The sequence below is a fragment of the Epinephelus lanceolatus genome, chromosome 2 (assembly GCF_041903045.1).
Source record: "Epinephelus lanceolatus isolate andai-2023 chromosome 2, ASM4190304v1, whole genome shotgun sequence".
In the NCBI taxonomy this organism is placed as follows: Eukaryota; Metazoa; Chordata; class Actinopteri; order Perciformes; family Serranidae; genus Epinephelus; species Epinephelus lanceolatus.
The window spans coordinates 11,918,303-11,940,632 of NC_135735.1; the positions used below are offsets into that span (position 1 = coordinate 11,918,303).

General features: G+C 42.1%; 1 protein-coding gene across 17 annotated transcripts in view; it reads right to left on the reverse strand.

The window, feature by feature from the left end:
* neo1a (neogenin 1a) overlaps positions 1 to 22,330 on the reverse strand; it is a 251,441-nt gene that overhangs the window by 69,198 nt on the left and 159,913 nt on the right. For all 17 annotated transcript variants that reach the window (XM_033621559.2, XM_078174006.1, XM_033621550.2 and 14 more), the window contains exons 6-7: positions 7,206 to 7,360; positions 5,426 to 5,546 (exon numbers count right to left, since the gene is read on the reverse strand). In XM_033621559.2, the coding sequence (XP_033477450.2) occupies positions 5,426 to 5,546; positions 7,206 to 7,360 (276 nt within the window). The remainder of the gene's footprint in view (positions 1 to 5,425; positions 5,547 to 7,205; positions 7,361 to 22,330) is intronic.

The following is a 22,330-nucleotide window of genomic DNA, read 5'->3' on the forward strand; positions in this document are numbered from 1 at the left end:
GCGTGTACAACTTCAAAGTTGAAGAACGTGACCCATTTCCTCTCCAAGCTGTAATTGCCTCCTACTACAGTATCATGCATAAACGCTTCACATAATCATGTGCCTGGAAAAAGGCCGCAAATTGTTGCTGCACTCTTGTCTATAGATGACATGTGACGATAATCCCTTGAATAGCATATCCTCTGCAGCTGACTAACCTCCATGATCATTTCGACAATAAGGTCTGCATGACGACAGCAAGCATTGACACTGCCAGCAGGGAGTCATCATGACGGTCATTAGTGGTTGTATTTATAGTTCAGTGTGGAAAGAACGGGCCAATCTGCAGAGAATGTGATAAAAACCTCGCACACAGAATGCACAGGTTGAGTCAGACGTGTTAATGACAACGTTTCCTGATCAAAAGGTACTGACGCCAACTCCTGCACAGGTGGGCTGGATTTAATAGGAGAAATTTAGGTAAGCTCAAAGGAAGAGCTCACCCCAAATGAAAAATACATATTTTTCCTCTTACCTGCAGTGCTGTTTATCAACCTAGATAGTGGCCGTAGATGTGTCTGCCTTCTATCTACCACACTTCACCTGCCAAACGTGTCATGGCACAAAAGGAAGTGTGCATATACTCATGGACAAGAGGCCTGTACTCGTGACAATGCGAGATATATACACTAATGGCATCCTGTAAGGTAAGCTAGCTCCGTGGTGCTAGGTGAGCTAGTAGTAGATGGACTTTTCCTTCTGCACTGTGATACGGTTGGTGGGTTTAGTTCAGTAGAAAGAAAGGTAACCCTTTCTATGAAGACCATATCTATAATTAGTTATGAGTGTGACACCCTGACGTCCCCATTAAGGTCATGTTTTCCGTGTTTTCAGTTTTTGTCTGTATTTCCTGTTTTATTTTGATACTCACTCTTGTCTCGTTTCAGGGACCTTAACTTCCTGCCCATGTGTAATTACCTGCCCTGCCCTGCCCTGATTGGTTTCACCTGTCCCTCATTACTTCTCCTCTGTTGCCAGCTCGTTTTCAGTTGTTTGCATGTGCGTTCTAGCCACATTCCCTGAGTGTCCTTGTTGGATTTGTCCAGATTTTTGCATTTTTGACACTGCTTAAACCTACTGCCTTTGGATACCTTTGTTTGTGTTTTTTTTTGGCCTGATTATCTGTGTGTACTGACCCCTGTTTCCAGTAAAAAGACCTTGTGTTTTTGGGTCCTGCGTCTGAGTCCTTTCTTTGTTGGCTCCAGTCTGATAATGAGGGCATTTAGGGTTGCGATGGTATTAGATCTTCATGGTACAATAACCCTCACAGAAAATATCGCTGTTTCGCGGTATTACAGAATTTATGTTATTATCAGTCAGAATAACCCTTAAAGGAATAAAGATAAAAGGGCTGAACAAACGTATTACTATACGTGACACCTGAAACAATTTTGTAATGGATTTATGTGTAATAAGTCTCCCCATTAAAAATAACTAATATAGGGGGAGATTATCAGTCCAGTTGAATTTTTCTTTTCAATATCATAGATAAGCAAATGCACAAGGCACGATAACCATCAACTTTTATATCACGGTACACCTTAAAACCGGGAAATCGCTGCAAGCCTAGTTCCTGAATGAAACTGCTAACAACAATGTCTGTGGATGAGCTTGAGTAACCAGGTCATGATTTCTTTAAAGAGACATTGCTGTTGAGTTTTTTTAAATGTATTTTTTTGGCACTTTGAGCACCACAAGCTGAGTGCCATGTAGTTCCATTATATTAGAGAGAAGGCAAACGTCTTTATGGCCGATATCTCCAACACTCAGCTACTCACACCAAAACAATCTAGACTGATAAACAGCACTACAGGTAAGAGGGAAAATATGTATTTTTGATTTTGGGGTGAACTGTCCCTTTAAAATCCAATGTTTATGTAAAACAAGAAGGGACGACAGAGACGATACTATCATCAGTGCTATCTTTTTGTGGTGTCCAGTCCAGTTGCATTGGTGTGTGAGTATCTCCTCTGCCGTCCTTTCTTGTTTGTCTATTGTACCAACGCACCAAAGACAAACTTTTTTGTTGCCTTAAGTAGACACAGTTCCACAGCAGCCCTAAGACTTAAGAAAAGCAAGAAATTACTCAGCTTTTCTCAGTGTGCAAAGTCACACCAAATTAAACAATAATTTTCATTCTCTTTGGAAAATATAATGACTTATAACAGAAACTCTAACTACTGTAGCACGACTGCACAAACTTCCAGCTCTTCCAAAAGACGACTTCTGAATGTGGCAGCTTTACAAGGGACATTAAGAGGCACTTACTTTGCCTGCAGCACACTGCATAATTAGTTCCCCTTGAGGTCCACTTTTGGCTTTTGTGCTCCTATTTACCCACATCTGTTTGCAACTAGTTGACCCATATTGCACATGGCTGTGGAATGTCAGGAAAATTGTTTGAGACTGCAATCTATGGTCCTATTTTTGACCTCCATTCTCCCTCCAAAAAAATCTGTGTTTTCAAGGTTCTACAATCACTGAGGCAAAACAAAGCAGGATTTTGAGGGAGAGTGTTTCTTTCTCTCCTGCAGCAGTTTCTCTGTGTACTAACCCTCTGTCATCTGATGTACTGTACTGCAGATCAAAGCCAAACGTATTGATACAAAGCACATATCACTATAAATAACTGTCAAGATGGTGTGCATATGCTAACAGCTGACAGCTGACCTTTTTCCATTCCAAACATCCACAAGTGGGAATCATCAGTGGAGCCACATTTAACTGCAGCTGGCAGCGTCAAGATGCAAAGATTAGGAGCACTAATGAATATTAGCCAACGTGCAGCCGCTGGGTGTTTAGATGCAGTTCACCCCCATTGATTTCCCTGTTGGGTGAAGACAACTTTATCCCTGTGGCAAGTCCCTGGCTTATCTCCCCCGACTGCAAGGCAGCCGACAGACAGACGGGATGTTTTCTGGCCCCGTTTCAGGATGATTCAAGCCTGGCAGGTGTGAGCGGGATACCTGACTGAGGTGAAACACACAGGGGCAGCAAAGAGCAGGAGGAGTGGTTGTGTGCAGACGTGGACAAAGATGCCCAGCTGTGAGGGGGGTAGCCACATAGAGGGGAATTTTCAAGACAGTACAATTAGCATAAAGCCCAGTGTGTTGGATTATCACAGAGAGCAGGTGGCTGTGAAAGACAAGGAGAGGGAAAGTGAGAGGAAGTGGGGAGAGAGGTGGCAGATGGCTGCAGAATCGGATGTGTCCAGGAGGAAAGAGGGAAGAACACAGCAGAGGCGAGACTCTGAGGAGAGAGATGCAACTCCACTACAACTTAAAGAGATTCATTTCAATCTCACATCACCGAGCCGTAGCCACAAAACACTAATAGCCGTAGAAAATGAGCTGATTTCAAACATGTTCTCATTGATTCACCATCGCACCTCTGAGAGAGGAAATTACTTTGACACAGTGAAGCAAGCATTTGCGGGGAGCGCTGCAGTGAATGTGTCTGTACAAGCACAAAACATCAATAATTTACAGGAAGAATAAACAGCATTGGTGCGACTTCGGTTATTTTCTAGATCTATCATCCGAGACTCAGATGATGACTGGATAATAAACTGATGAATAAACAGGAAACTGGGAAAACTTTCTGCTGGTAAGTGTGTTTGGATTAGTATTACTGCGACAAAGATTGAGGTACACACACATGGAAAAGTAAGAGAAGAAAAGATTCTCTGTGATCTATATGGATTAAACAGAGATTAATTTCTTCAAAGCCCCGCTCAGGGCAGACCCCGTGCACAAGGCCAGCTGCTGCAGTAATTCATCCCATTTATCTTCAACTCAAACAAAAAAAAGAAAAGACCTGGGGCCATGTAAAGTAGCAAAACCCTTATCAATGGTGTCAAACACAAATACACAATGAGCTGCAGGTTGTCATTATTTCTGACTTACTGTCCTCCAATCAGAGGGGGTGACACAGCTGGGGGGCCACCGGTTGGACACTGTCATGCTAATCCATTAGCCACCTGCTTCGAGTGAGGGGGAGTTCACGCCTGATTAAATTTCGCCTCCCTCAACAAAATAAAAGAGTCTGACTCGACAGTAAAGTGGTGTTTGTCATATGAAGAACACACAGAAAACATCTGATTTGTGCTGTATTAGGATCCCCTCGTTCCCCTCGCCGTTTTATTGTTCCTCCATTTCCCACCTTGTTTCGTTTAAATGACGCTTTTCTGTGAAATTGTGTCTTGGTTATCATCTTAAATATCTTGTTGTTTTCTTGTTTGGCAGAGAGCCTTTTAAGAGCCCCATGGGTTAGACTCTGATCATAATGACAGTGCAAATGATCTCAAATTTAACTTGTATTACATTTTCTCCAATGATCAGAGGTAATGAAACAAAATTACCTCAAGTAGGATGCTAAAATCATCCTCTACATTTGCTTCTATTTTCGGGTATTTAGCTTTTCAGCGCCTCTAGCCACTGTCCTTGCTGTCTTTGTTTGCTGTACTCTGCACTCAGCAGCTCCTCTCTGGGAATTGTTGTTCAGCCCTCTCTTATGGCTTTAAAGGGAAAAGTACAACAAGAGAGAGACTATGCTGCAGCTATCCAGGCTCTCACTTCACCAGCATGTGTGTTCATGTTTAGGTGCAGCTCGGCCTTTACATGTCGAAGGCTGCTGCATTAAAGCGCTGGCATTGTGTGAAGCAACTCTCCCCAAAGTCCTCACAACATTTCTGCAACACTAGACGTGGAATGGACTGTGTGCCAACCGAGCATCGTTTGGCCCAGATATAATTCTGTTCCCTTTGAGTCACCTCTGGTTTAACAAGATCCCAGTGGTTTCATTTCACTGTTCACTACACACCCTCGCTCCTCACACCTTCACAGATGTGCACAGCCTCCAGAATCCATCTAGGTGTTCATAAATAAGGCAAACTGTATAGAGAGCAGAGGACCCACCCTATTACCAAGCTCGATCTTGTTTACAAGCCTTTGTTGAGGGCATTGTATCTTTTATTCCTTTCTCTACTTACATTTTATGAGCCACAGATATCTGCAACTGTACTTGGTATTTAAGCATTTAAACTAACATAAAACAATGACTGCTTTGTTAGCATTTAACAACTCCATTTCCTGTAACTGGGATTCATGGTAGGTGTGGCTGTTAAAATCTAAAAACTAATCACGAGGATCTTTGTGGCGAGGCTGTCGTTGACGGCTGTGAACAGAGGCTGAAGCACTTGGTTGTCTAAACAAAACTGATCAGACATGGTTCATTTCTGAGTCGCTCCTGGCATTAATGATTTCATAACTGAAGCATTTTTATCAATGTTGTGTTTTTATCGCCTTCTTGAGTAGGAATCAATTTGATCTTGTTAGCTAACACATCTGATTTGCACACTACTGGGTGGTCCTGGTGAGTGGCGTACCGTGATCTAAGATGATGAGCTGGGCGCTAGACTGGATGTTGCCTGCATCGTTCTCAGCGAGGCACTGATAGAAACCCTCGTCTGACTTGACCAAACCCAGAACCTGCAGGTTGTGCTCCTTCTGCAGAGCAGGAAGGAAGAGAAACAGAGAAAAAGACAAGCAGTTAATAACTTCAGCAATTTCAACCAGTCTCATACTCTTTATTATCACACTGGGATGATGCTAAATTATGCACAGACTGCTGATAGTCCAACGTCTTCAGTGCAGAAAAGGGAAAAAGATGCAATTTAAAAGGGATAGTTTGTGGTTTTTGAAGAGGGGTACTTATCTACAGTCAGTGTATTGCATACAGCAGATGTCAGTCGGCATGCCCCCAGTTTGGAGAAGCAGCCAGAGTTAAACACAGGAGCTAAGCAATGTACTGCTGTGTAGGGGGGCAACAACAAAACGTATTTTAGCCACCTGAAATAAGTGTAAAAAAATACAAGGGCTGCCCCCTTATAGTGGACCAAACGTTAGTCACCCAGAAAGGTCATTAGTTGGCTACTTAGAGCTTTACATCTCACCCACGGAAACACTTCTAAACTTACACACTTATCTCCAGGTTTTCCAGGCGGTTAAAGATGCGGCATGTGTACGGCCCCTAATTTCCAGGGCTGGTACCTGCGGTTATTCCACAGGCTAGTTAATAACATGTTGGGCAGGAAATCCAAAGTGTGGGGTCATTTTGAGAAGGTGAAGGACGAACCCAAGGTGATATGTAAACTCATCTTCATTGGTCGACTACAAACATGACGTATCATCTGAAACATGGAAGTAGCTACATGTCCATTAGCCCACAGCGTCATTAACAGGCGGCTCGCTCAGTGTGTGACGTGCACTTGTAGATAAAATATAGGCCTATATTAATGAAGGTTCATTAGTACGGTTTTGTATTACTCTGTAATGTAGCACAGTGTTAACAATGTTACTGATACTATTCTTTCTCACACCTTCAACTCAAACCACCAAAATATATCATTTAATAATCAAATTAATATCGTAAACATGCGGGCGACTAGTCGACTAATGGCCCTAAATGACGACTATTGGTCGACTAGAAAAATTCTTCGTCGAGGACAGCCATATAAAATACCAGTATAAGCTATATCTGGACTATTTTTATCTTTTCCGTCAGACAGCCTGGTCCGATGAGGAAGCCAGTAACAGCTTCAGTTTCCCATCTACGCTCTCGTCAAAGCCACCAGACTCCACGGATAAAAACAGTGATTTTAGCTCACTAAACACAAGAGCTGCTGGTCTACTGCTGCTTTGATCAGTTAGTGAGTTTGTGTCATTGTGTGACTTTGGTGAATCTTAATGAAGTCTTTATAAACGCCAAAGTCACTCAATAACACAAACAATATAACTGTGAGGCAGCAGTAAACCTCCTGTGTTCAGCAGTGTCAAAACATTGTTTTTCCTCAGTGGAGTCTGGCTTTGAAGAGAGTGATATGACGGCTTCATCATCTCGCTGGAAATCACAGACAGCGAGGTAAAGCAGTGAAAATATTCTAAATATAGCTAACACTTAAACTGATATTGAATTTTATTGGTGGGACGCTCCATTACAGTATATTGCTTAGCTTCCACGACAGACAACAGCCAGCTTCCCCAAACTGGCGGCAGCATGCTGACTGACATCTACTGTATGTATCATAACGTCTATGGATAAGTATCTCATACAACTCCACTTCAAAAAAATCCAAACTCTCCCATTAAGTGCCACAATTAACTTACAACTATTTTGAAGTAGTCACTGGGGATGACAGCATCTCCATTCTTGACCCATTTGACAGTGGGAGCTGGTGACCCCGAGATCTCGCACTCGAAGACGATGTCCATGGACTCGTAGGCGTAAATGTTGTCCGGCCGCTTCACAAACTGGGGAGGAACTGTGGAATCCAGATGAGAAAGAGGAGTCAGAAACGTTTAGAAAATAAACATTTGATTTATTGTCAAAGTCCTGTGGAATTGAATAAACACTAAGCAAAAAAGCTGACTGAAGAAGATTTGTTTGAGTCATCTTGTCTTTATGAAATTCAGTTACCAGTTTGTCAAAACTAACCAGGCACATCAAAGTCCCGCAGTCCAGTCTCTGCCAGGAAATGAACAAGACCAAGTGATGCCATGCCTCCCCTTCAACTGCCAAATTGCCAGTTAAGGGAGGGTGGAAATAAAAACAAACAGAATAATCTAACAACAACTGATCCAATTATTTTCTGCACCCTTCACACAACTGCGACCTTTTTCAGCAGATGGCACCACTTGGAATATTTGATTAAAAAAGGTGCTACAACCTCTGTTCTTATTCTACTCAAAAACAACACTTCCTTTGGTACCAGTACGACGTGTTAGCATGCTACACTAGCTGAGCCGAGCACTTGCAGATCTCTCCTAGTCCTGGTAATGAGGGCCAGAAAGGAGTTATTTGATCTGCTGGGGTGATACAGCGCCTCATCAATCTGTCCTGGAACAAGGTCACTGGGAGCGCAGGGCCCAGGCCTCGTCCTCTCTCTATAATTGGACTGCATGAGCATGTGAGGAGAGACAGAGTGAGACAGACTCTGCACGTGTGTGTGTGTGTTTCCGTGCACAAGTGCCTTTGCTGCCTCTGTGCATTCTCTGATAAGCGGCAACCTCGCTGACCACAGTTTAAATGACTGTATTGTAAGTGTGTCGCAGTGTGTCAAGCTTCGCCATCAGCCTCCTGGGCTCAGTGATAGCCAGTTATTAGCATCTATTTTGCGGCTATTCACACAGGTTGATTGGATATTAGTAGCAGTGGGTGGACAGGGTCCCTTTCTGGCTTTATTCAGCAGAGCAGCAGGTTGTGAGGTCAAGTCCCCTGCATATGCTCCATGAAGCTGCAGCTAATTTACAGTAACATGAAAGTGCTAGTTAACAGATTAGGCTTCATTGTGTTGGGACACACTCTGAACAGCGAGAGGATTAAGACTCCTAAATTATAGTTATTTGTAGTTAAACTGCTAAAGAAACAATTCCCCTGTATACTCATTTATCCACCAATAATAGCCTCAACACACCAAGAAGCAGTGCAGCTACAGGACACAGTGGGCAGTTTGACATGTTTGTATTTTCCTGACCTTAAAATGCACTTTGCCCTTCTGTTTGGTATTTTTATACCCAACAGAGCGCACAGGGCAAACGTGGGAGGAGAGGCGCAACTTGATAGAAGCTGCAGACAGAGAAAATGCCAATCCCATTTGTACAAATCCAGCTGTGTGTCCTCACTTTTCTAAAATTGTCTGAAAAAGCCTCGTTTTTAATCGTTCATTTTCATTAACCGCTCACCCTGTTAGCGGTCGCTGGTCTGCTGGAGCCTATCCCAGCTGACATTGGGCGAGAGGCAGGGTACACTCTGGACAGGTCACCAGACTATCACAGGGCTGACACACAGAGACAGACAACCATTCACACTCACATTCACACCTACGGACAATTTAGAGTCACTAATTAGCCTGCATGTCTTTGGATTGTGGGAGGAAGCTGGAGTACCCTGAGAAAACCCACGCTGACACAGGGAGAACATGCAAACTCCACACAGAAGGGGAACCCTCTTGTTGTGAAGCAACAATGCTCACCACTGCACCACTGTGCCGCCCATTTTAATCATTAGCATCTAGTTTTATTTGCAATTATTTGCAATAAAAGCATGGAAGTAGTAGAGGACTTTGATTTAAACAAAATTAAAGTCATTTACACCTTAAATTGACACAGAAAAGGTACAAATTGGTGCATAGAAAAATCACCAGAATGCAGGAAATTAAGTGATGCTCAGAACCCCAGTCCCTTGTTTAATATGTGTCCTTCCCAACACTGAAACAAAACCTACTCCCTTGGATTTATTGGTGTATGTCAGCTTAAACTCATTAAAAAGAATCAGCTCAAACAGACATCACTAAACGTATTGGCAGCAATAAGACCCTTTCAGACGAGACACTTAGCGAGCTCACACACTTTGAACACTACTGCGTGTGTCTGAATTCTCTGAACTTTACAACACAAGTTTGCATATAACTGTAACGAGACTTCAGGAGGAAAGCCTTGTCTTGAAAATAAGGTTCCAACCAAGTAGGCATATCAGGTGCGTTGTAACAGGCAGCTTGTATGTAGGCAACATGTGTAGACTATATGATGAAGCCTACATGAGCTAAGCACGGGACTAATGCATCATTTATAATATATGTGCTAAAAGAAGAAATGTAAGAAAGGGGTAGGGACATAAGTTTTACTTCTCCCTACTCCTTTTCAGACACTGTTATCTTTGTCTAGTTTGTTTATTTGTGTTTTATTTTGGTTTGAAATTAAGTCATTCATTCATTCTTTTTTGCTAGCAACGATAAAATAATCTTGTCCCACTATAAGTTTTACTCCAAATATGTTACCAAAGCGTTCCATCTGTAAGGCCCTACAGCAGCTGTAATCATGTCAACTATCAAAACAAAAAAGTTACAAATGCTAGTTCATAATAAACTTAAACAAAATAGATCAAAATATTTCGACACTGTGTGCCTCACACGCTGTCAAAACAGAAATCTGTACTGTAACAGGAGGGTGCAAGCAGGCCAGGAAGTGCACCAGGCTTTGAAGCCAATTTTCATAGTTGCCAAAAAGTGGAATTACATCCATCACCTGAAGCCCTGTGGCCCAAAAATAATTTTTCTGACTGATTTACATGCTGAAAGAGACATCTGTAAATCAGTAGCCATAATTTTTTTTGAGTGCAACAACCTCTGTGAAATGAATCATTGCGACTATCAGGATTTAATCCACTCAGTCGATAAATATTATAAAGTCTAAAGGAGCTGCCCGTTTGAATCCTTTTGTCCCCAGAGTGCTAAACCGGGAGTCGCCATCTTGGCCGTGGGAAGTCTCCAGTGTGGTTGCTCTATGGGCCACAGAGTGCAGAAGCACTAACGGTCATTCAGATAATTTTATACAGTGCAGTCAAACTTTTGTTGTTTTGTGCACCACTGAGCACCTTTCATAGGAATGAACATTGCTCCACCTCCAACACTGTAACCAGTTCTCTTTATACATCCAGGTGACACACATGTCCCACTGTTCACTGTTCTCATCAAGTGGCCATGTAAGCTATATTTATATCCCCACAGGTTCACCTTCTTAATGACAGAGACAAACTCATGCCTGTCACTCACACTGTCAAAATGTATTCAGGGAATAAATCTCCAACTGAAGACTCACAGTAGAGAATACATTCTCTTCACAAAGGTGGGGTTTCTCTTCAGGTTTGACGCTACAGATTAAAAAAAAAAGAGTTGCCGTGTTTCGAACTACAGTAAAGCCGCTGTATAGCATGTTCCTTCTTTTCTGTGACTTCTGAAATGCCAGTTTTCCAACCACTCCGTGTAGCTGAACAAGTCAAACACGAAACAACTGGATAGTTCGGCAGAATACAGAAACCTTTCCTTCGCCTCGCTTAATGAGCGTCTAGACTTTTCTGTGAGCCACTGTGGCGAATATTGACGACCGAGACAAGGATGGAAATGAGGACGGTGATGCTTGTGGACTGGATCACTGTATGATTGTCGAGACAGCCATTGCCCCTGCTGTGTGTGTGTGTGTGTGCGTGCATGTGTCTGTGTGCGCGTGGCGGTGTTCCCTGCAGGGGGATGTGTGAGCTGTGAATAATGTGTTTCACAGTGTGGAGTCCCCTGGATATTTGCCTCTAGTAGCTGTGCAACACAGGCAGGTGGAATCCTTGGTTTACTTTGGTGTGTCAGGGACATGGCGTTAAGATACCAGTGAGTCACTGTGTGTGCAAGTGTGTGTGTGCCTGTTTGTGTGTGTGTGTTGAGCTATGAATGAATATGAATAATTTTAAAAGGATACTTGTTTCGTCCCGTTATTACTGGTGCTATATGCTGCACATAATTGTGTTTGCTTCCCTCCCGCTGGCAGTGTGTGCATGGGTGGATTTTCTTATGGTATGCTGTCTGTAATACAAGTGTATGTGTGTGTGTGTGTGTGTGTGTGTGTGTCAATGCCTGCTTATGTATGCAGACATATGTTTCTGTATGTCCCCACTGTCTCAATCTGTGCACGTTCTATATATATTCGTATGGCTTTTTGCATTACATTGCCATGCTTATGTATACATCCATATACTGTGTGTGTGTGTGTGTGTGTGTGTGTGTGTGTGTGTGTGCGTGCGCGCACAGCCCCCCAGTGAGGTTTGCTGGTGACAGGTTCTGATGGTGACTTGTACCCTGTGGCTCTCTTTATCGCTCACTCTCTTTCCATTTCTCTCGTTTCCCCCCCCCCCCCCCGACTCTTAATCTTCCTATAACTCCCTGTTTATCTCTCCATCTTCAGCCTCCCTCTCCCTCTCCCTCTCCATCTGAGCAGACATGCACCATTTTCTCTAAATGGAGTTCAGACATTTGGAACCTACTGGACTGAGCAATGAGTAGAAATGCCTAAATATACCAAAAGGGTTGGCGGTGGGGGAAGAGGAAGCTTTCAGGACTCAACAGAGGGTGACGTGTGTGTTTGCATGTGAGTGTGTGTGTGTGGAGGGGTGACTCTCAATACAACATGTCTGACCTTCCTTAATTGGCTGTTTACAGCGTGAAACATGCATATGCAAAGGAGAAGTTAGTCACATTTGAAAAAGGGTTGCAGCAAAGTGCTGCCAGTGCCAGATGTTAGCGGAGTCACACAGCACCAAAGTTACTGGAAAACAGCAGACTTATTTTTCAACAATAAGTTATTCACGACCACAACTTTAGAAACTGGTGGTGTTTTTGACCACAAGCACCAGTGTTTTAATCAGCAGGCTCTCATGCATTCTGTGGTGAAGAAACACATTCAGTATGACGCACGTGATTTCCAAGAGCACGGTGATTTTGTTGTTGTTGTTAATTTTATTTTGTTGTTAGTTGTTCCCCCCTTTGTGCCAGGGAAACACAGAAATCTACACAAAAAATAACTACACTGTTTTAAAGTCACTGAGCCTTACATGACACTGCCTCCTCAGGAGCACAAATTCAATCACACATTTGTGAAACAACCTTTAAAATAACCTTCCTTCAAAAACACTTGAACATGAAAACATTTTTTAAAAACAACTGCTTTAAAAGCCTTTTTTCTGTAAAAAACAAATCACAATTCCCTCTCTGACATCTATTGCTGTGACAACATGAACAAATTTGTCCTTCAACTATTTATTCAAGTTTCTCAACAAGGACTACATTTTACAACATTACTAAGTCTTTAGGCTAAGGTGGCTTAGTGGTAGAGCAGGTGCCCCATGTACAAGGCTGTTGCCGCAGCGGCCCGGGTTCGATTCCAGCCTGTGGCCCTTTGCTGCATGTCACTCCCTCTCTCTCTCTCCCCCTTTCACACTTGTCTGTCCTATCAAATGAAGGCTAAAAATGCCCAAAAAATATCTTAAAAAAAAAAAAAAAAAAACAGGACCGCTGATTAATGGTGCCCTTTGACCTGGTGTCTCACTGAAGGCCATGGTGGCTTTGTCACATGATGGAGGCAGATGAGACGACGCTGTCTGGTCACGTGAATGGAACACTTACTTTTAAAAAATGCCCACACAGAACTGTTGATAGGAGCACCATCTCAATGAACTCAGAGGTCCAAGGTAGCACAGCCTCTGATGCTAGCACTATCAGTCAGCCTCGTCATGCCACACTCGACCAGATGTTCAGACACAAACTGAGTAAGTCTACCTGTGACCGACTAACTCCCTTTCTAAATGGATTACAATGGACTGCAGATCAGTTACGGAGGTAAAGGACAGGGGATCAGTTGCGTCCAAAATCGTCATCTGCCAGAGTTCACTGGAATTTAATTCTTTTAAATACTTTCACAGCAAATATTGATGTATGCGATAAATTTAGATTAACTAATCACAGAGCAGGTAACTTATTCCATTTATTAATAATTTGACACATTTAACACATCATGATAACTTGAAAATTTACCTTCGTCCAACACTCATTTTTACTGGATAGAGCTCTAAGGTATCATAATGTAACCAAATGCAACCTCCATCAGCAGTTAGTTCAGGCTGCTAACAGCTAATGTTAACTAGCTCTCCTTCTGCTGATGTTAACACAGATTAGTTATTCACAATGAAGTATTATCCTAACACATCGATAGTGAGTGTGCTACATGCTTTCGTCCTGACAGTGTACGCGGAAAGATCTCTGTTCGTCCTAAACGCATTTTCTATTGTCCCCAGGATGACAAGACACCATTAGTCTGGAGCCCTGCTTTTTAGCCTGCGCAAAATTGATGACAAACAGAAAAAGAACAGCCACTGCCATCAGTGAATGTCATCTTATTTGCCGATAAGCGGACGGCAGTCAATAAGGCAAATATCGGCTGATAATTTGGTGCATCCGTAAAAAAGGCGCTCAGAAGTAATTAATGAGTAAGAAACGTTCAACTATAACAATATATACAATTTAACTGTGTTTGTATATAGTGAAAACTCCACATGGTGCCTTTAGAGGGGGTAAAGATAAAATGTTTGGCGCATATTTGCTTGATTGACAGGTGTCTCATCCTATCACACTCTGCAATTTTAGGCTGCTCACGCATTTCTCAATACGTCTACCCTGGCTGCAGCCCTTACCCAAATTTGGTTATTCTCGATCTAGTAACATATAAAGATGATGATGAATGATTACTCCAACTCCAGGACTAAAAATATGTCTCTTCATACACATATGGATGACGTCACACACGCCAAGTCCATGCTTTATTTCACTCTACAGTTCACAGACACACAGATGCTCAACTCTACGAGCTGGAGTGTGTCCAAGCAGGCTGACTCGTACTGGAACATAAATACGACTCTTTAATGAAAGAGAAATCCTACAGAGACAGAAAAACAACAAAGGAGAGGCAGATACGCAAAAGAGGGAGGAAAAAAAAAACATCAAGAGTAATATAAATGAGGGAGCACAGCCTAAAGAAGTCTGATGCCAGTTCTTTGGGGCTGGCATTATCTCTCTAGCCTGTAGCTTAGTAAAAGCAGCTTTAATGCAGACTTACACTGACTCCAGTGAACTACTAAAAGAGGGCCACAAAAAGGTCATGTGTGTGTCTCACTGTGAGCTTGTTAAAACAAGACCCCATAGGATTCCTAAAGGGATTCTGGGCAGATTACTTTACTTAAAGCCTCACTGCTAGCCAGGAATACACTCAACAGAGACATACCGAGAGGAATAAAGCCCAGCCTCCATCTATTGATGAAAACGTGACATATCAAAGTCAAAAAGCTGAGGAAAGCAGCTGTTGCAGCCGGTGTACTTTTGACTTGCTGGGATGAGTCAAATTTTTTGGACGTAAATTCTCCGACAACAGTCATCTATTAAGGCCTCGTGTAAGATTGTTAAAGCTGCAGGATCCAAATATGAAAAACATTTCTCTGTTTTGTAAGCTTGGCCGGAGTCCAGTAAGCTTTGTAAAGTTAAACAATGGCTCTCGGGCAGTCAGGGTTTACTCCGAGGGCAAGTGGAACTCGGACTGCGCTAATTACCCATCCTGCTCTTTCAAAGATAACAGCTTTACTCTTAATCCTGGCCAAAACAAACAGCTTCAGCACTAAGGCAAGAAAGATGCTTGGAATTTGCTTTCCTAGTCATCGACAAAGACACAACAGGCTGTTAGAGGCAGAGTCGTGGGGGGGTGGGGTGGGGTGCTCAATCTCTGGATGTTTTGGGTTGACTCACTCTGATGCTTTTAAAATGAGTGGAATTGATTGAAAGCAGAGGCCTGAAGATTGTCCATGAAATGCTGAAACAAAGCTCGCTTGATGGTTTTGTTACGGCACATAAAGGCGTTCAAGGCGAAGCTTCCTCTGCACGGTGCCTTTATCTCAGATCAATTCTCAGCAGAGAGGAGCTCTAACACTTTTGTGACAACTCAACCTCCCACTGGAAGAGTACTGAAAACATGGCAAACAAAAAAACAACTGGTTTGACCATTGACTCGTACTATATGCCGTATATCTTACTTTAAAATGTGTTATCAATTATCAGGTATTACAACAGTATCACTGGGAATCTGGTGCATCAATCACTGGGTGTCATGTTTCCTGTAAACTTAAGTATTGTCATGGCAAAAGAAAAACATAATGCAGCATGCCATGCTCATGTCATAATGAAGTCAGACCTCAAGATTATAAATCTCAAATACGTCAGGAGTCCGACGCCCATATCATTGACAAAGCGTGTGGAAAAAGAAAAGAAATATAAACTAAAATCTAAACAAAAAAATACCCCAAATGAACTGTTCACCTAAGTATCTACACATAACCTCAGTAAAAAGCTTGTTTTCTAATATCCCAGGCTTCCTCCAGATAACTGACTACTTTATTTGTTTCATATGTGAACAGCCACGTCAGTCTTTGTTCAAACTCGATATCTGTTTTTATCTTATTAAAAAAACATTGCGCAGCTCACAATAAAAAAGACCATAGAAAACAAAATGAAACTCATTTTCTATATAGTTTAAACAGCACATTGTGCAGACCGACTTTTCTCCTTCCTAATTAACATACCGTCCAGTTTCAGCAGGCAAAGGTAAAATTCCAGCCCTCAGCTGAGCACACAGAGATCCTCCGAGCCAACAATGTGGCGGTGAGTAACTCGGTGTGAGTTCATTTTACAGTTGGACAGCTGAGTAATGCCTGTCAGACGCTGCTGCCCACTCAAACACCTGGTAAGGTGGGCCAAGTTGGACCGGGTCCCCCACAGCAGATGTAGCAACATGGGACGGACTAACACAACGTCTCTGGCAGAACAAAGACTCAATGAAAACACAGACACACACACGCACAGTACTTATATGTTTCATGCAGATTTGTCTCCCTCTGAAATAAATAGCAGATGACTGCAGACACGAGAGAGGGCGTTGACGGGAATCACACAGAGACACCTCCACACACCTCTCACCCTGATGTTTGAGATAACACCCCCTGTGAAAAAGGGAAAAGGTGTGTGTGCCTGTGGGTGTTGCTTCTTATCAGATTAGTGTTCTTTTAATAGCTAGATGGAAAGTTTCTTTTTATTTCGGCCAGAATGTAGCTGCTCTGTGATGCTGCAGGGGAGGGCAGGAAGATGGCGTGCCAAAGTAAAAATATCCAGCAGATCTTATCAGATCTCTAATTCTTCCATGCGTCATTTAAAACAACTATTCCTGTCATGAGCTGGGAAAAATCTGAGCATAGTTCAAAAAAAAAAAATCCTCTACAGTATTTTTTTTAACTATGTTACGAAACGCTGATGTTTAGTAAAATACAGCCATGTGTTTCCTTTGTATGTTTTCTCTTGGATGTAGACATGATGTACAATCATGTTGTACTTTTTTCTCGCTACGAAAGACTAAAGAACAGGGTACAACTGTGAGCTGAAATGGAGCATATCAAGGGTTTTTATGTTTCTGTCTATTTTTGCCCGTTCCTATAACAAGGGAAAAACACTCCTCCTGTCTGTCTGGGGTTATAAATCCTCAGCCCATAGGAAAGACATGAAACTTTTACAGGGGGCAGGGATTTCCTGCGTGTGAGCGCTGCACATGGAAAGAACAATTAAGTTGATGACATGATAGCAAGAGGCCATGATAGATGAGGGCCCTTCAGTCGGAGCCCCATAAAACTGGAAACATACATGTTTGTGGAGGGAGTATTTCTGTCCTGCAAACACACACACACACACACACACACACACACACACACACACACACACACACAGAGTCCAGGTCTGGGTGGTGCCCCTGTCACGCAAGACCATAATCAGAAGCTGCTCCCTCCTCTGGCCTCATTTATCCTCTTGCCAGCTCTAATAGAGGGTGAGATGTCACAGCAAAGTCATACTGAACAGAACACACACACAAACATAAAGTAATAATCACACAGTCCCAGATGTGATGTAAGAGGAAGGATGAGTTACATGTTACTGTAACACTTTTATTCGGAGCCTGACATCCTTCAAAACTACCTGCAGTTCTGTTGTACTGAAAGAAAAGTTTAACTTCACCACAGTGCCAGATTGTGTTTGTGTCTACACAAATACAGGCTCTAATCCTCTTTATCTCTCTGCTGACACTTTGATAATATTTAATAAAAAAGATACGGGACACACTGCTCTGGGATACCTATTGCTTATTTCTGACAGCTGCTGACATTATCGCTTCTGAAGCTGTTTGTGCATCACTTCACAATGCTGAAAAGGTATTTCCTGTTCATTCAGTTGCTTTGATCATATCAGCTTGCAGCCAAACTTTAACTGTTTTGATAGTAAGGAGAATGGTCAGTTAAGAAATAAGTTTGCCACTCTTTACCACTCAGCTCTGCAGGCTGTTCTCACGCATTTGTATGTATACCTATGACAAATAATGCACCAGATGTCGCATATAACCCACGTAATCATGAACTAGTAATTCGTGTTAAACCCAGATAACTGTGAAGGCTGTGATCATGTGATCAATGCAATGACAGGAGTAAATAGCAAAGTAGTATGTGGATTGAAAGTCTGCATAAAGAGGCAGGTTAAGGTGGTGGATGGGTCAAAAACACACAGGACTTTCCCCCAGGAGACTGGTATTCTTATCCAGTGTGAAACCAAGTGAACTTTGAATGATTTTAATGTACGTTGTCACACTGCCATGTTATATTAAGTACACAACTTTACGTGAAGTATGCAACGTGACAAAGCCCAATTGTGTTTCTTTTCTTAATCCTAACCTACATAACTTTACGTTACATACAAAATGTGATGACACCACCAACATTTCTTTTCCTAAACCTAATCTACGTAAACATAACAATGGCAAACTATGTTTCTTTACCTAATCCTCACACAGTGACTTTACGTAAAGTAAATAATGGGACAACACCAAACTATGTTTTTCTTCCTAAACCTAACCTATGTAACTTTGCGATAAGTAAGTAACGTGACAATGCCTGACTATGTTTTTAACTTTAATTTTACTATCCTAATCCTAACCTACATCATTTTAAGTTGGGTACATAACTTGATGACGTCTGATCATGATTCTTTTCCTAAACCTAACCTACACAACTATACTTTTTTGAGCCTAACTTACATAACTTTACGTTAAATATGTAACGTGTCCACACCCAACCATGATTCTTTTCCCAAAACCGAACCTGCATAACTTTTCTAGTCCTTAGCGACATTATTTTAAGGTGGGTATGTGACCTGATGACGCCCCTATCAGGACTAAACCTAGCCTAAGTAACGTTACATTAATTACGTAATGTGATGATGCCCAACCATGATCCTTTAACCAAACCTAACCTACATAACTTTCCTAATCCTTACCTACATAATTTGAAGATGGGTATGTAACATGACCACGGCCAACCATGATTCTTTTTTTCCAAAACCAACCTACATAACTTTTCTAGTTCTTGTGTACCCTCACTTTCAGCTGGGTATGTGACCTGATGACGCCCAATCATGATTTCTGTTTTCAAACCTAACCCGTGTGTAATGTGACAAAGCCCATCTATGATTCTTTTCCTAAACCTAACAAGTATAGTATGGGTACTAATTAGTTGGGAGCTAATTCGTAAGGTATGTTACGAACCATTGTATGAGGACATGTTGAGCTCTGCCTGGGTGAAATCTTACTTGTTTGAAAGAGACTCAGTGTGACTCGTCACTTTTCTGTCCAGACCATAGAAACAGAATAAGAGTAGAACGGACATTAAACCGTTTACAGTGGTCATTTATGAGTACAAAAATAAAGGTTGTCAATATGGTGACAACACACATGTCCGTGGGGCCTTAATGTGAGTCATACTCACTAGTTTGAGAACTCTGTGTTGGCCTACCATTAACACTAACCCAGCTTTTGTCTGTCTCTTGGGTAGGCTCATGATGTAGCCTGGGTATGTCACACAAATGCTCAATTGGATTGGAATTTGGGGAATTTGGAGGCCAGGTCGACGCCTTGAGCTATTTGTCACATCCCTCAGGCCTTTCCTGAGCAGATTCTGCGGTGTGGCATGGTGCATTGTCCTGCTGGGGGAGGCCACTGCTACTGGGGGTGTTGTTAGTATCAGGGGCTGTGCTTGGTCTGCAGTGGAGTTTGGGTGGTTGATGCATGTGAAGACGGACCCAAGGTTTCCCAGCAGAACACTGCATTGTAACAAGATGATCAATGTTATTCACTTCACTCGTCAGTGGTTTTAATGTTGCTGCTGATTGGTATATTCTAGGTGGGAAGTAGCAACCAAGGAGACTTAAGTTAAGTTAAGAGCCACTGAGGCAGACTCAACATTTGAATAATGGTTCAATCTGAAAACTGTGCACATGTAGTGAATGCATACAGGTGTATAGAGTAAGTGCATAATTGACCTTGTGTGAGATCATTATGTGTGCATACTTGTGTGTTAGTGTGCATGTGTGTGTGCACACCTGCTGCAGCCCCCATGTATCTCTCCCTCTACAGATGAGCACCAGCTGCATCACAAACCCCCAAGCTATCTCCAGGCGAAACCTAACAATGTTTTACCATATCAAATCCCCGGCTGACTCCCAGCATCTTTTCCTCAGCACAAACTGTCCAGTGTTTATGAAAAGCCACTAGCTGTAAACACACAATTTCTCCTTGTTACTGCAGCAAAAGAGGCCCTAAGGTGTTTTTTAGAAGCAGTCAATCATAGGAAAAATTGTTTTGATGTTGGTATAGATTTATACTACACTGATTTGTATGGGGGTCTTTTACAAGCGTAACTACTTCTTGAGGGAATCAATTGACCTTTCAAGTGTCACTTCTGTTGTCAAGGGAGCAAATCAATGGTGCAATCTGGTTTCTTCATGAATCTGGAAGAAGCAAATGCAATTAGGCCCGTGAGTCTACAGCATGGGATCTAATCAAACGGTTTTATCGTATTACAATGACTGATGTCTTTCAACAATATTCTAAGAGCGCTGATCAATCCTCTACAGTCCTGTCACATTGGAGGTGAAGGCTGGCAGGGGTCGGGTCAGAGACACCAGGGATTTCAGCGAGAATTTGGTGGGCAGGACTTGAAGACTGAAAACGAGTGAAGTCAGATGTCCTCCTGTGACCTGATCCGATTTTCCATTACTGTCTCCTTTAATCACAGTGAGCGACGGGAAATGATGAAAGGGTGGTGGAGGGGGTGATGGAGAGATGAAGGGATTTGAGGGAAGAAAGAGATGGGAGTCATAGCATGATGTGGCTGCGTGTGAAATGCAATGAACCCGGGGAATGAGCCTCGGGGTGTTTCCCCCATTCTAAAGTTATTTCACACCAAATCCTGTTGACGTGTATGAGACTTGCTTCACCTGGGAAAAGCGTACAAGCACACATGACGTGTTGGTGTGAACTTTTCTCACCGAATACAATTACTGTGGGTGAATCTGATACTGTATGAGTAACAATGATTTAACAAGAATCAGGGGGACTTATGTTTTCATTTTCTAATGCACTGCTGTTAATATTTTTGTATATATATATATATTTTTTATGGTTAGTTAGATGGTAAATCTACTGGACAAAAAATGCTTATTTTGCAGTTAGGAGATGTGATTGTCATTAATTACTGAACCACCCACATCACAAACTTTGCTTTATTTGTTGCATGGGTTGAAATAAATCTTTTAAGTTATGACCATAGCTGAAGCTCTAAAGTGACCTACTCAGTTGCTACACTTGAATTTGATAATTTACAGTTTCGATATCTCAACAAGACATAAAATTAGTGAAGTCATTTTCCTTCTCAGCATATTGGAAATAAACACAGGTTCCTACAGCTTAAGGTAAGTTAGATTAAAGACTTTTTAATGTCACCAGCAATGAAATTTAAGGCAAAACTGAACTGAATAAAAAAAAAAAAAAATTGAACCTACATTAAGTATGTAGGACTAGTTGGGGCGTCAGTGGCTTAGTGGATAGAACAGGTGCCCCATGTACAAGGCTGTTGCCACAGCGGCCCGGGTTCGACTCCAGCCTGTGGCCCTTTGCTGCATGTGTGTGTGTCTCTCTCTCTCTCTCTCTCTCTCTCTCTCTCTCTCTCTCACACACTTAACTATCCTATCAATTAAAGGCAAAAACGCCCTAAAAAAAATATGTTTTAAAAAAGTATGTAGGACTAGGGGATAAAGTGCATAAAGTGTAACATAAAACATGACTTTTTTGGTAAATACCTGGTGTTTATTGATGAGTATTCCTGGCAGTTTTGCGTTTCTTACTCTGCCTTGATTCACAAAATGAGTTTGAAAAATTTTCTGCATAAAATACGCAGAGCCGTTCAATTTGCTCTTCCCCGTATCATCGAGGCTACACTGACAGCTAGCTAGCAGACAGCGGACCCTCTGCACCGAGCAGAAAAAATGTGAGTATTGTTGGTTCCACTATCCTGATCAGAGTGACGCTAATACAAGAGGAATGCGGTAAATGATTTAAGAAAAATAGATGTTGCCATTGTTGTGAGATCTTACAATACAATAACAGGAGGAAACGATTCATAAACTCCTACTTGCCATGCCTTTGCATTTTTAAGACTCATGAAAGACCTTTTAATATCAATTAAGGCCTTATTTTTAGGCTACAGAATTCAATGCCTTTTAAGACTTTTTAAGGATCTGCAGGAAACCTGTAAACAATTTTAAACATTTTTGGTTGTTGTGTCACCCTTGCACAGCATAGTGTGCTCGGTTTGTTGTTTCATCCGTGCTGACTTTTCACATGGTTCAAATGATGTCTCCGCATGAGACACAGGTGGATATCAGGCCCCCAGGAACACCGCTTAGCATTGCAGCAAATTTTCCCCAGTGGCCACTGGTGGTATTGCA